Genomic DNA, 15,729 nt, shown 5'->3' with positions numbered 1-15,729 from the left:
CGTGTGCTTAGTCGCCAACCTCAAACCCCTGCAATCCTTTAACTCATAAAGTAAACTCCTGTATTTATTAATGTTATTATTTGAGTTATTTGTAAATATGCAGTATATAATAAAACTGCGTCTGTTGCTCTGGAGGCATGAGGAGTAAACTTTAACCACTAGGTGGTAGCACTAGGCAGTTGAATAAATATGGCACTCATAAAGTAAACTCATGCATTTATTATTTTAGTTATTAGTAAATGTACATGGCATGAGAAGTAAAGTTTATTCACTGGATAGATTGTATCCATACATTGTAATACATCAAATACCTTTATAATTATATTTATCTATATATATATATATATATATGTATGTAATATATACACTTATCTATCTATCTATCTATCTATCAACACAGGATGACTCATTCACAGGCCCTTCTTCGCTCATATTTGTAGTAAAGGAAGCACAAGACAAACATTGGCCAGCAGTGGAGGTCTCTTTCACTATTCTCCTTGTCACCTTCACTTAGATAATGATGTCATGCCAACAAGCTTGAGTGTAGAATCTGTAAATGAACGGGTGGGCATCTGCACACGTGTCTATCTGTGTCTGTACAGAAGTACAGAAGTATTACCTTATCATCTGAAGTGAAGACCTTACTGGGCCAGAGGTTTCTCTCTCTTTTATTGAGACATTTTATTGTTCCATCCACCTACATATAAACATTTATCTTCTTTATTGCTTTGTATATGACATGAATGTACAGAACAACACAGATAGCAGCTCAGCCAACGTGGAATTGGTTTTCATGTGTGATCATGGCCAACATGCATTAATGTTAATGTCAGCAAACAATAATGGATTAACTGAAGAGGCTGTATTTACTTAACTTCAGGTTTTTTTCTCCACAGTGACATGTAGAGGCGTACTGTTGTCTTTCATATTCCCAGCATAAATCCATAGCACACAAACATATACAAAGAATGCATAAACATGAATTCATAATAATAATAATAATAATAATACATATACTGTATGAATTATAATTGATCAAATACAGGAGCACCAGTGACTGCAACAACAACACAAAAATGTGTTGTTGTTTTTTTTCTTTTCTTATTTGTTATTGAGTCAACGTTATGATTCATTTTACATCACATTTTTGTAGTGACGTGAAGTAGCAATAATTGTCACAAAATAGACCGAGCCAAGTGAACTTTGGACTGTGACACATTTCCAAATTTCACACATTTTCACAAACATTTTTAGTACTTTTTGCTCAGGTTTGTTTATATAGCTGGTGGAAATTAATGTTTTTCTTTCATCAGATTGCCTAGGTTGGAAAAAAGCAGCCAAAACGCTCTGTGTTCTAAGGGTTAACTTAGTCTGAGTTAAACCTGAATAATTCAGTTTTCAGAGGTTGTCACCCTGCGCATAAAAACAAAAGATATGATTTCTTATTATAATATTCCCGAATGCTCCATAAAAAATACACACAATTCAAGAAGTGTCCTCTGTGGATCTGAATGCTGCAGTATAGGCTTCACAAACACAGGTGTGCACACAGAGAAACGCTGGTCTTCTGTGTCCACACTCCTCCCTAAGAAATCGGGATCGACACTCAGGTGTGAATGACGCTCTGCCTGCCTCTACCTCACCAACATCCTCGCCCCCTTTCTTTGCAATACACAAACACCATTCCTCGGCTCGCTGTTAGATGTGGAAACTGCGTCCACATTTCCTGTCAACCCGAGAGATTTTTGAGCCTTGTCCGTGGGCTGCATGGCCAAGGTGATGGGGTTTCTCCCCGCTTGTGTGTACTGTGCTGGAAAAGGCCTCTGAAAAATAGAAGATGAGTGTGATTCCAGTTTGGCTGTGGATGAAAGTGCTTCATATTCTTCAGGGAATGAAGAGGATGTTATAAAATAAATGGATATTATGGTTCAGGAGGAGAGGACAGATTCTGTCAGTGCCGTAAACGGCCCGATGATATAACACTTTGGTGTGAGTGGTTGGCTAGATTAAGTTTGATTTTGGAGGAGAAAGCAGGCATGCAGATGATATGAAGGATTTAAACAAATGTCATTTGTGCTTTTAAATAAAAATTAAATACCTTAAACAAACACTATTGTTGGCATAGGGCAAAAGACGAGGTACACCCTGGACAGGTCGCAACCATTCACTCTCACACTCACACCTACGGTCAATTTAGAGTGTCCAATTTGCCTAATCCCCAAATCTGCATGTGGGAGGTAACCGGAGAACACAGTGTTTGTGTGTGTGTAAAGTTCTATTTAAACTTAATATTAGTTATTTAGTAAGTTAAGAAGTTAGTTTGTTTGGTGTCCACTTATTGAAATTCATTTCACAGTTTTCCAGTTGCATACCTCACAGCAGAAAACATAAGACATAAAACATTACATACTGTATATGGCTCTGTTTTGTTTAAGGTGGAGATGGCTGAGATGGCTGAGATGGCTTTATTGCATTTCATACTTTTGAATCTCCTTCCTGAGTTGGAAATGATGGTTGAATGGATGTGTGGTGTCCTGCGATGTGCAATGCGTGTGATGACGTTGCTGTTTTGTTCTTGTAGGTTTGGAGTATGTCGACCAATGATTTTTGTGGCAGTTGTTTATCTGAATGTTTTCTGCGTATTGCTGAAAGTCTTTTCTTGCCTTTTTTCCTGGATATCTGTTGTGTGATGATCAAAAATTCCTTTTGTTTTGTTGACATTGAGGTAAAGGTGGTTCTGCTCACACTATTGGGTGAAATGAGAATCTGTGTTGTGATATCTCTGAATGGTCATGGTTTCCTTTTACACCACATACTTCTAGTCAAAGAGCAGCAACAATAGGAAGGTCATTTAAACTCACTGCACCGCAGTGAAAACAGGTTTTTAGGTGATATGGTGATCGTCCAGATCTGCCTCCCTAGTGTCGACTGCTTCTATTCATACTCTTCCAATTAAAGCAGTGACATTACATGTCTGACGAATAGGCAAATGTGGGCTGTCTTCTAATGAATCAACATCAGCCAATTATTTTATAATGAATCAGCCAATTATTACTTGAAATTTAAAAAATCAGTTTAGTCAGTAAAACTTATCTTATCTGACAACAATATACATTATGTTTTAGTAGTAACGCTAGTGCTACTACTTTTAAGTAGCAACACTATAAGTGCTACTACTTAATGCTAGAAGCAGTGCTTACTAAACATGCAGAAGCATCTTTACTCAAGAAATTTTGCGTGGCATTATTTTACTATTACTATTACAATTAGTTTACTGTTACTATATACTATTTAAAAAAACAGTATAATTTATTGGCCATTGGGTGCATGGATTGTGTTATTCTTATCAGTTTACCTGTTGATCCTATACATTATGTAATTAATTTAAGGGTTTTCTGTTCATAATCTGTAAAGCACTATGGCACTGGGGGGCGCTAGGGCAAGAGGTGTGTAAGTGGAAGGTGATTACACCCTTTCTGTAACACATATTTGTGTTTGGACCTGCTGGATGCTGCCTGACCTGAACTTAAAAGGACACTTGATCTCCTAACAGCCATTGCCACAGCAATCACACATTGTGAGTCCATCCGGTGCAGCTCCAAGTTGTGGAAAATGGGTGTTGACTAGAAGAGACCACACTGTGCAACTCTCAGGTTTGTGTGATCGCTGGAGCTGCTTCTTAGCTGCTTCACAAGCCTCTCCCTCATGCTTAACACCCCAGCTGGTCGATTTGGTGGACAAGCTCTATAAATGGAGGCGTACAGTGTTGCACCCCATATAGTACCTGTTATTTTGTTTTGTTTGAAGTGTTTTACAAGCCCCCTACACCTCAGACACTACATGAGAACAATTTGTTGCGTCGACCTGTGTCAATTAAATTAAACAATTGATTTATATGAATGTCCTGGGGGGGCGCTGCTTCTAGCAGCGCCCCTGTACTATTCATTGTACAAATACTTTGTTACTGTACAAAAGTAAGTACAAAATTCACGTACCTGTACTTTATTTTGTTATTTATATTTCTAGCACATTTTACTTCAATACATTTCCCATAACTGTCTTGTTACTATCAAATAAAATCAGAAGAAGAAGAGTTGGTAACGGTCTGTATTTATAAAGCACTTTTCTAGTCTTGATGAGCTGCTTTGCACTATAGTATTGCCATTCACCCATTCCAACACAGGGTTACAGAAAGTGTCTTGCTCAAGGACACACAATATGTGTCTATATTATAGACTAGTAGAGCCAGGAATTGAACCTTCAACCTTGCATTTGAACGACAACTCGCCCTACCACTGAGCAACCATAGCTCCTCATTTTCAAAATACTTTTACTTCTAAAACTTTATTTTTTTGTCTTATGTATATACCTTAAGACTTTTAATTAAGTAATATTGTAAAAAGTGACTTCAACTTCTACCAACTTTCTAGTCATTTTCTGGTAATATACTTGTACTTTTACTCAAGTCGTATCCCTTTAAGGTACTTTATTCAAGACATGGATATTAATGTAGCCGTGGCCTGTGATTTGGCCCCGCCCCTCTGTTGGTGCGAGCTAACGGGGAGGAAGGAGCCGGTTTTCCTCCTGTGGGCTAAAGGGACAACGTCCTGCTCCTGTGCTAGCTGATTCACTGTGGACGTCGAAGCGTCAACACCTCCAGGCATTAATCTTATCTGCAAACCAAGCAGGTAGGATTTTAACACATTTTTTAAAAGCAACAACTGCTTTTGTCTCTGTGCTGTTCTTGACGTATAGGTCTAACTGCGACGAGCGGAGCCGTGGCAGTTTGGATATCCGCGTATTACGATTAACTGAATTTGTTAAAGAAAAGAGTAAATAGACCGTTAATAACATACATTGACTAGTTTAAGAAACTAATTTGCTATTGTATGATAACTTCAGAGTAGTTATGGTTTAAGTACAATGTAATAAGGACACGTTTACTCGCAGACCGTGCAGCGTGTGTGTGTGTGTGTTTAAAGTGCAATCGTAAATATTATCTGTATCGGTTAAGGCTGCAACAATTATAGTTTCGTTGATTAATTTAACAAAAATAAATCCTTAAAACTGAATAATTGTATGTTTGTGGACAAAACAAAACATTCGAGAACATCATCATTTCCAGGTTTGAGAACTACTGATCAACATTTTATGACATTTTATGGACCAAACAAGTAGTCGATTAATCGAGAAAAATATCGATTATCAAAATTATAATAGTTGCAGCCCTAAACTCGGTGACCTTGTAATTACCATGGTTTCCTTTTACAACATATTGTCTTTTTTTTTAGTCAAAGAGCAGCACAGTACAGACAACAGTAGGAAGGTCATTCTATTCTACACTTATATACTTTTTATTAAATCAGTAACATTCGTGTTTATTTTTCTTCACTTAAGCTGTCAATACTGTGAGGAAAACTCCTACAAGGGGAGTTAGACAGACTAATTGTTAAATCGGACTGATTATTGCTGTATTTTATTAAGCTTTGTAGCTAATAAACGGCCGTTTATTTTATTATTAATCGTTGTAAAATCCTGCTTAGTCAGTGAAACTACACTAATTTGACAAAGTTAATTTTTTTATGGACTGCATCATGTACAGCATGTAATATTTAGCTTATACATTGTTTTTATGGAAAATTAGTGTTATTCGACATATGTTTATTTTAAACTGTTTTATATTTTGTCAGATGTTTGGGGATCCCATACAATAGGTCATTTTTTGGGGTGGTTTCTGTTCATAGTCTGTAAATCCCTATATGGATGATGAAGATGATAGTGATGATAATTGTTGTTATTAATATAATTTTCAAATGCACCTGTTACAAAACTGTTCCTGGTCTCTATCTCTCCTTTATCTTCTTCTCTCCTTCCCACTCTCCTCTACATCACTACCCCTGTTCCCTCCCCTTCCTTTAACTAAGGCTGTAAACTTAGAGTTTCCTTCCTGTAGGCAGCTTATTTATCTTTGAAGCAGAATATTTTTTCAATGGTTAAATCAATTCTTGAAGTTGCTTCAGTCCCTTCATCCTGGTGACTGCCTGAACAGATCCAAAGTGACACACTCACAGAAAATACAAACAGAAGTATACTTAATTGGAAATATTAGCGTTATAAACTACTATACACAGAACCGCAGTTAATGTTATTTCTGCCCAAACCCTAATTACACTTACGCTGAAAAACAGCAAATATTCCAATGTTTCTCCCAAAAAATGACAGTAACTTTGAATGGATTATTAATCCTTGGAATCCTTCCATTACAATATTAAAACTTATATACAGAGACTATATTATTGTGCAATATAGTATCTTATATCTTTAATTTAGCAAAAACCTATAGGAAATCTGATTAAATCTTTTTTTTTCCACTTTCACCAACTATATTAACAAACCTGAGCAAAAAGTAGTAAAAATTTGTGAAAAATTCTCTTCACTTGTTTTTATGAACAAAAATAGTCTTTTTTGTGACTTCAACACAACACAAATTTTACTACTCTGTGATATAGAGTTGACTCAGCAACACATAAGAACATGAAAAACTGCATTTTGTAGCCTGAAGATGTCACCTATAAACATACACCCCATGTCCAGTTGCCAGGCGGCAGGAGTTGGCAAAACATGCTCGAGTGAAAATCTCCACAGTCATCACCATTAATAATACAACAGGAAAATATGGATTAACCTTGTGTACTTGCCATTATATTTCTATTATTTTAAAGTCTCATTCCTAACGCGGTGTGTTTGTTTTTGTGCTCTGGCTGAGTTGGAGCATCACCTGAAAAATGGAATTACCAACAGCACAGTACAGAAGAGATAATAGCCCTCCAGAAAGCTTCTTTATCAATTCAGTGCAACTTATAACCAGGTCTAGTGTTTCTGTCACAGATAGAGTTGAGAGTGTAATAGAACAGGGCAGTAAAATCATTCTGTGATCTTTTAAATTTGCAGCCACGATGTCCAGGGAGCAGCAGGCAGTAGCACGTGCCAGAAAAGCCTTTGAAACAGGCAGGTCCAAATGTTTAGAACACCGCATCCGCCAGCTGAAGAACCTGAATAGGTTATTCACTGAGAGACAGAACGAGATATCGGATGCCCTCAAGAAGGATCTCGGTAGGGTGAGTATTGATTCTGAAGTCATCATTATCTGGTCTTAAATGAGTAGCGATGGTATATCGAGGTTTTGTAATTATGTATGTAATTATTTGTTTAAATGTATTTATTCTGTTCATTCACTAATGGATCACTCATTGCTGAACCTCTCACGCTTTACGCGGAGAATTTTGGAGGCAGAACAACAATTCATGATCCCACATGCTGCTTTCAATGTAATCCAACTAGGTTTTCTGATATTGTTTTGATTGAGAGAGCTCAATGACAGAAAATACAATATGTGTGTTTAAAAAAAAGTTGTTGCTTTCACCCTCAGAGTGATGTAGGGGCCCAGCTGTATGAGACCCTGGGTCTGGAAGGGGAGATCAACCTCGCCATCAAGAAGCTGAAGGAGTGGGCCGCCCCTCGAGCCGTGGAGAAGAGCCTTGTGACCATCTCAGACACCGTCTACATCAAGCCAGAGCCACTGGGAGTGGTGCTGATCATCGGGTCCTGGAACTACCCGTGGGCTGTCACCATCCAGCCACTCGTTGGTGCAATCGCTGCAGGTATTGTAGCGTGTGTGTTTGTGTGTGAGAGAGACATAACGGTGTCAGAGTTCACAATTCTATCTGATCTCATTGACATTTCCCCTCGTTATCACTCAAGGTGAGGGTGGCACCACCATGGGTGTAGTTTGTTAGTATTTTTGTAGCAAAGAGTGTTGTTATCATAACCACAGTTCCCTTTTTTGTCCCGACATTTCCTAACCTGTGTCTGTGTCCTAACCCTAACCTGTGTGATTAGTGTGGGCCAAGAGTCATTCTGTGAACTATACACAGTCATGAGCAACGAGATAAGCGTAGATTCAGTCGTTAAAAGATCTGCCCTCTTTCATGTAGGTATAGGCAGGAATTCAATAACAGTATGTATGAGTATTATTTTAAGCCAATATAAAAAAGGTTCAGTATATATCAAAATAAAGTTTATGCTTTTTAGTTTGTTGCTTGTCTGTGATTGGTTTAGATCACAGCAGTGCAAGAGCTGCTCCACGTACAGGGTCAATTTGTATCTGATTTGAATATAAACTAATTTGTCACAAACACTGGCAGCAGGAGTATTGTAGAGTCCAGTCACTTCACCACCGAGTGTTTGCAAAGCATGGACTTTATCCTTTGCTCCATTGCATCATATCTTGAATGCCAATATCTGCTTAGTAGGGCATAAGTCTTTTCCTTTGACATATTGGCAGTAGTCTCATTACAGGCATCATAGAAAAACACATTAATACAATTTTAGGTTTAGTTTACTGATGCTATTTTTCGGTGATGTGGTAAGAAGGTGTATTCAAATTTGCATCAATAAAATGTAGTTTTTATGAAACTGAAAAGTTCATGTGACAGGAAGAAGCAGAAAGGAAAAAAGCTGAATTTAACCCCGGACAAAGTTGAAAATAAGATATAAAATAGAAGCATGTTTAAGCATCTGTTTTTCACTAGAAGAACAGCTGATGCAAGAACTAAAGGAGATTAAAGCTTCATTCGTAACGTTTGATTAATTTTCCAACAATTAATAAACACCGTGGTTTCTCTTTTTGTAATGTTTCATTTAAAGAGATATTTTTGAGACATTTCTGAAGTAAATTTAGTGTATACATTATTAGGAGACAAACACAGACAAAAAAAATGCAGATTGAAGAGACAGACCATAATTATTGTAAGTCGCTTTGGATAAAAGCGTCTGCCAAATGAAATGTAATGTAATATTTACACATGAACGCAATTATTCCCCTGGTTGATTAGAATAAGGGCCTTATTCAATAGAATCTTTGACCATGAATGTTGAACATTTGGTGTTCGTGGAGATGATAATGAGTGAATGAGTGATTGTGGCCAGTGAAGGCCTCGGGAAACATGAAAAAAATAAAGGCAAGCACTGACTTGCACATCGCACTTATGACTAGCACTTTATAGTTTGGCTTACTTGAAGCACTTACTTACTTCTAGCTCTTGTTAGTACCCAAATGTTTAAATGCACTTATTGTAAGTCGCTTTGGATAAAAGCATCTGCCAAATGACATGTAATGTAATATTTACACATGAACGCAACTCAGTACTGTTTTATGAAGATACAAAGTATGTGTCTATATCCTATAAGCAAACAGTAACACAGACGTGTTCCATCCACCTCCTCCTCAACTCACCTGCAGCACTATCAAATCTATGGAGTGTGTGATTTGCTTGTCACATTTGTTGCCTTTGCTGTTTTCCTGTGCAGGTAATGCAGCTGTAATCAAACCATCTGAGCTCTGTGTTCACACTGCAAAGCTCATGGAGGAGCTGCTGCCCATTTATATCGACAAAGTAAGGCTGGATTACATCGTGTCATCAGCATAACACAGCGCCATAACGATTCATTTTAGTGGAGGATGAGACTATTTTTCATTAAAGATTATTTAATAAACAATGAGCTTTAGTCCAACAATGCAAGACTATTGTTATTTATTGAGTTGTGACATTATTGTGTAATTAAAAGAAACAAAAATGAACCCCTTATCAGGATTTTTTAACAGGTTTTGTTTCTGTTTTTTATAGACCGCTCCGTTTTTTACTTATGTTTTTAAGTACTTTTGGACGACATGCCTAAAACATGACACCTAAATATGTGTTTTTGCCCTGCATGTCAGGAGCTTTACCCTGTAGTAACTGGAGGAGTATCAGAGACCCAGGAGCTGCTGCGCCAGCGCTTTGATCACATTTTCTACACCGGAAACAGTATGGTCGCCAAACTGATCATGGAGGCTGCCTCCAAACACCTGACACCTGTGACTCTGGAGCTTGGTGGAAAGAGCCCCTGCTACATCGACAAGAACTGTGACATCAGAGTAGCGTGCAGGTTAGAATTGTTTAAAATCAATATTCTCCAGTTCTGAAGCTGTTTCTCCCTGACACTTCCTTGTTTACTTTGTCACTGCAGGCGCATCACCTGGGGAAAGTACAGTAACTGCGGTCAGACTTGCATCGCCCCTGACTACATCCTTTGTGAGCCCAGCATCCAGGACCAGGTCATTGAAGAGGTCAAGAAGTCCATTAAGGTACCAGAGACCAGAAAACACTATAAAAACAAATTCACTTTTCATAGTCTCACGACTAACAACGAATCTAACAACATCTAACAACTGATACATTTTTGATAGTCAACTAGTCATCGATTATTGAAATGTTGAATTGACCTTAGTTCAAGTTCAAAATATACAGCCCAGAAGCACAACAGTCTCTTTGCAGTAATTTCCAAGTTGTCCAGCAGATGGTGCTCTGAGCACAGTTTGAGCACAACAGAGGGGTATTCCAGAAAGCGGGTTATGTGAGAACTCTGAGTTTGTTAACCCTTAGATGAGGGAAACTCTGAGTTATCCGTTCCAGAAAGAGAGGTAACTTAAAGTCTGGGTCTGTTACTGCGGTAACTTACTCTGTGAACATAACCTGCTCGCTGGCAGGTTTACTATAAGAAACCCAGAGTTTCTACCTGTCTTCTCCCACACAAGAAAGCAGTTAGACATGGATTGCCCATTCATTAGAAATCCAATCGACATCGAAGCCGTATTTATTAGAAATGCATTACGTCTTGAGAGAATCTTCCGACCCAGATTAGACGTTTTGATTAAAAATAAAAGACAAATTCACATGTGATTTGGTTCTTCTTTATTCTCTAAAAGTACAAAAGCAACAGTCAGGATTTGTAACATAGTTCCAACTATTAACATATTTCACATATTCACCTGTTTCACCATGACAATGCACCCACCTCAACTGGCGTTCAAGTAATAGAATTTACAAGTCTGTTTTTCTGATTTGCCGGTCCAGGTACACCATTTCTTTCTCGGTTTTTTGAATGGTTTTCATTAGGTGCACCCTGTACAACTCTTTTACCGGCAACTGGGAAACATATGGACGACATTTAATTCCTGCAGTTCTATATACAGATTTAACATGGTATTGACTGAAAATCTCACTGTGTCAAGCTGTGCTCTAGAAGTTGATGGACCCTCCTCTTGGTGATGCCCAGCCATGTTCTGTTGAAGGACAAGAATGTGCTAGTTTGTCCATTATCTATGCTCATCACTTCAGTGTACATGTCAAACTCCAAATTCCACTCAAGAATGTAAATGAATATGAATGGGTAGAGCAGTGCCACTAGCTATACATAATATTAAGACACACTTCAGTAGGCCCCTCCGGATCTCTCCCTGTGGCAGCAGACAGCGTCGTCGTCTCCTCCTCATATATATATATATATATATATATATATATATATATATATATATATAAAGTTTTATTTAAAAAAAATACATAAGTGTATACTTGCATCTGATGTATGCACTTGTGTCCTGGGGGGTGACAGGCTCAGATGAGCTTACCCCAGGGATGCCTTCAGCCACAGGGCGACCCCTGTATTGGCTGAGAGCCAGCTCCTCAGCCTCTGTCAGAGGTGGTGGAGGTGGCCCTCCACCCGTTTTTCGGGCCTCTGCCTTCTTTCTGTTGGCTGAGCAGAACTCAATGTTTGCAATCTGAATTAATATTTACGTTACGTTTAATAGCCCAAGTCAATTAAAAATAAAAAAATAAATCAAAGTGAGGTGCAATCATAGCCTAGCAAAATATGCCTTACCTTTTTGAATGATGTTTTTATGTTTCATTTTGAGCTGCTTCCAAGTCCTCCTTTCTCCTGTTGGATTGCACCTAAATGAAAAACTCAGATTTCATTCCTACTTATATTCATAACTATAGGCTATGCTACGATCTTACGGTTAAATGTTACGTCAATGGAATAGTACGTTCAAACTTACGCGTTGACTCGGGCAGCAATTTTCTCCCATGCGGTCTCTCTCTCCTTCGCTGCTGCAGCTGTGTTGCATTCGCGGCGAAATATGTGCTCATATTCTCCGTAGCCCAGCATAAGGATCTCCAACTCCTTCGCACTGAAATATGTTGATCTTTTTTTTTCTCGGTTGTCATGGTGACTCGTGGTATCGGGGCTCCATTGATGATGGCTTTTTTCAGTGGTTGTGCACGCGCGTACCTCGAGGTTAACATACTCAGAGTTGATTGAACTAACTCAGATCAGCTGTTCTGGAACCGGATACTCAGAGTTTCCCGACTCAGAGTAAGTCAACTCAGAGTTCAGGGATAGACTCAGAGTGTGTTGAACCTGCTTTCTGGAATACCCCTCAGGTCATACATGTTAGTTTGTTCAGAGTGACACACAGTAATGACCACCATTAATTCCAAAGACGGTTGATTCTGGCTACTAACCATTTATTATGAAAAAAGACTGAGAGCAGTAAGTGTACATGTCACTGAGAGAAAAACCCTGACGGGAAGTAAAAATAGTCTCCAGAGGTTAATCCATAGTCGTTTGCCTCACACGCATGTTTACGTAATATTATATTACGTTGTTTCCTCTGGCAGGAGTTCTACACAGACGACCCAAAGACCTGCTCTGACTATGGACGCATCATCAACCAGCGCCACTTCAAGAGAATAATGGCCATGATAGACGACAGCACTGTGGCTGTCGGAGGTGGCTCTGATGAGGCAGACTGCTACATAGGTAATACATGTGTCAACCACATACAAAAACGTATCTGGGAAGCCCACTCCAAACTGGTTGAGCTCCTTTCTTTTCTCTGTTTCTGTATGTATATATGGAAAATCAATAACAAACAGGAAGAACAAATATTGTTTCTCTGCTGTTTATATGTAGCTCCCACTATTTTGCGTGACGTGAAGCCAGAGGCGAAGGTAATGCAGGAGGAGATATTTGGACCTCTGTGTCCCATCGTGTCTGTCAGCGACCTGGATGAAGCAATAAAGTTTATCAATAAGGGAGAAAAACCCCTGGCCTTGTACGTCTTCTCTTCAGATGATAAGGTATGTAAATACTGTACAGACACAGATGGACACGTGTGCAGATGCAGACCTGTACATTTACAGATTCTACATTCAAGTACTACTTGTGGGAATAACATCATTATTTCTGTGAAGGTGATAAAGAGAATGGTGGAAGAGACCTCCAGTGGAGGACTGCTGGCCAATGATTGTCTTGTGCACTTCTCTGTCAGCAGTCTGCCTTTTGGAGGCGTAGGTGAGTCACACAGCGCTGACTCCTCATAGAAATGGTACAACAAATATGAGTTAAGAAGGGCCTGCAAAAGGGAAGTAAGATGGCTTATAGTTTAAAAAACATCCATGGTCCCATTGCTTAAAGGCCTTGTCACTTTCACAATTGCTCATTGTCAGATTCAAGTATTAAGATAGAAGGACATTGCTTATGTATAATCCACAGTGGTCTGCCATCAATCCTCTTCCCAGACAACAATTCCCATGACTTTTATGCTTCTTCACAACAGTATAAAACTCAAACGTCTGTCATTGTTTTGATTGAAACTACACACTCTGAATTATGTCAGCGCTCTGTGATCAGGAAAGCCACCCTGATCACAGAGGACCCATCTCACCTCCTCCATCACTCCTTTCAAATACTGCCATCAGGCAGACGCTATAGAGTCCCAGTGGCCCATAAAAAAAACATTCACCAAAAGTTCTTTATTCCCTCTGCAATATTCACCCTGTATGTTTAATTTGCCTAATCAAGTGGGTGAAACAGCTGTTGTGAAATCACTTGCTTGTTGGTGTGTTCAAGAAAGCACGGATGTCAGACAGTTTGGGGTTTGTGGTCAAATGAACTTCAGTAACCTCTATCATACAAAACAACCAAATGTGACTCATCACATTTCAGATTTTAACTTCTCTGGCAGCTTTTACACAAATATGTCAAACGATGAAATAGTCTCGAGGTCGAGTTGCAGTGAGACATTTTTTTTTAGTAGATGCACCAACTTTGATACCAGAGAGAGACCAGTATTTGTCTGGAGAGTTAACCAGCGTCTGTTTGTGGTCGACAGGGAACAGTGGTATGGGTTGCTACCACGGTAAGTTCTCCTTCGACCAGCTGAGCCACAAGCGCGGTTGTCTCATCAAAAAGCTGAACATGGAAGGCGTCAACAGCATGCGGTATCCACCTCACACGCCGAAGAAGCTCAGCAGAGCACGCTTCTTCCTTTTGAAGACCCTGGACCTGGGCTGGATTGGGCGGATGATGCTCTTAGCCGTCCTGGGTGTAGTGGCTGCTGTTGTGCTGCAGGTGAGTTGAGGAGAAGGTGGATGGAACACGTCTGTGTTACTGTTTGCTTGGAGGATATGGACACATACTTTGTATCTTCATAAAACAGTACTGAGTTGCGTTCATGTGTAAATATTACATTACATGTCATTTGGCGGATGCTTTTATCCAAAGCGACTTACAATAAGTGCATTTAAACATTTGGGTATTAACAAGAGCTAGAAGTAAGAAAGTGCTAGTCATAAGTGTGATGTGCAAGTCAGTGCTTGCCTTTTTTTTGTCATGTTGCCCGAGGAGGCCTTCACTGGCCACAATCACTCATTCACTCATTATCATCTCCACGAACACCAAATGTTCAACATTCATGGTCAAAGATTCTATTGAATAAGGCCCTTATTCTAATCAACCAGGGGAATCATTTTAAATTAATTTGTATTACGTACATTGTTTTTACTGTTTTTCTACAAAACGTTGTTACATTTTTTGGTCCTGTCTAAAAGACATTAGTCACATGTCTTCCACTACCATAAATACGATCCCCATCACCCACGGCAACGCACCGCCTACAACTCTACAAAACATGACATGATCTTCTAACACGGGGAATGTTTACTTTGTTTATTTTCCAGAATTATCTCCTTTGAAATCACCCTGCTGCTTCCTGGACGATAAACTTGTCATTTCCTTGAGAGACTTTGGACCAGAGAGAAGAAGAGGTGGTGTTTCAAGCTTGTGCATTAATCAAACCTAATATTTCAAGCATCACTGGAATATGTTGCGTGTTGCCTTAATACATTAGAAAATACACGTCATGAATTGACTCCTTTTTGTGATGGTGATTGTTTTATTATGAAGCTCTTAAATCTCTTTTACGATCAGGTTTATGTGTTTGTTTATTTAGAAAATACATTACAATGCAGAGGTTTTTGGGGAGTCTGTTGCCCGTTTTAATTTTACTGTGAATTTACAACATCAGTTCTTATTCTATTAATATAAAAGTTTGATTAACTTGTGATTTTTATCATATTGTTTAAATATAAGATTCCACCTGTAGTATTTTATTTTGAGTCCATTCCATTTCAATGATGGATCACCCGTTAACTCGACAGAACTTGAAGGCACTTAGATAATTTCTGTCGAGTGTTGGTTCGGTGACAACAAAGAAGAAAAGACCTGTTTATGAAGGACATTTTTTTTCATAAAGCTAAAGCATTTCATGTCTGTAAGGAACTACATTTAATCATGTTAAAATTGTTTAATAACAATAGTTGCTGAATGTTTTTCTTTTAATCTCACACTAAGCTCTTGATTGAATAATTTCAATCACAATAGTTATATAATACAGTAGATATACATATATATTGAATTATTGGAATAAACATATTTCTGAAGGCGCCTGATGATGTTGTGGTTGTTTTAGTCAGTGTTCAAGGGCAATGTGTTGTTTTATTTTGC

At 38.7% G+C, this 15,729-nt stretch overlaps 1 protein-coding gene across 1 annotated transcript; it reads left to right on the top strand.

Annotated features, from left to right (window-relative positions):
• The first annotated feature begins 4,547 nt into the window (after positions 1–4,547).
• On the top strand, positions 4,548–15,669 carry aldh3a2b (aldehyde dehydrogenase 3 family, member A2b). The gene is made up of 11 exons (XM_058627048.1): positions 4,548–4,688; positions 6,952–7,118; positions 7,430–7,661; positions 9,370–9,455; positions 9,779–9,987; positions 10,069–10,186; positions 12,561–12,702; positions 12,856–13,022; positions 13,137–13,236; positions 14,057–14,295; positions 14,904–15,669. Exons 2-11 carry the CDS (start codon positions 6,957–6,959, stop codon positions 14,916–14,918), a joined length of 1,470 nt encoding a protein of 489 aa, XP_058483031.1. The 5' UTR covers positions 4,548–4,688; positions 6,952–6,956; the 3' UTR covers positions 14,919–15,669.
• The last annotated feature ends 60 nt before the right edge of the window (positions 15,670–15,729 follow it).

This window comes from Solea solea, chromosome 4 (assembly GCF_958295425.1).
Source record: "Solea solea chromosome 4, fSolSol10.1, whole genome shotgun sequence".
In the NCBI taxonomy this organism is placed as follows: Eukaryota; Metazoa; Chordata; class Actinopteri; order Pleuronectiformes; family Soleidae; genus Solea; species Solea solea.
This window is presented reverse-complemented; position numbering and strand designations above follow the sequence as displayed.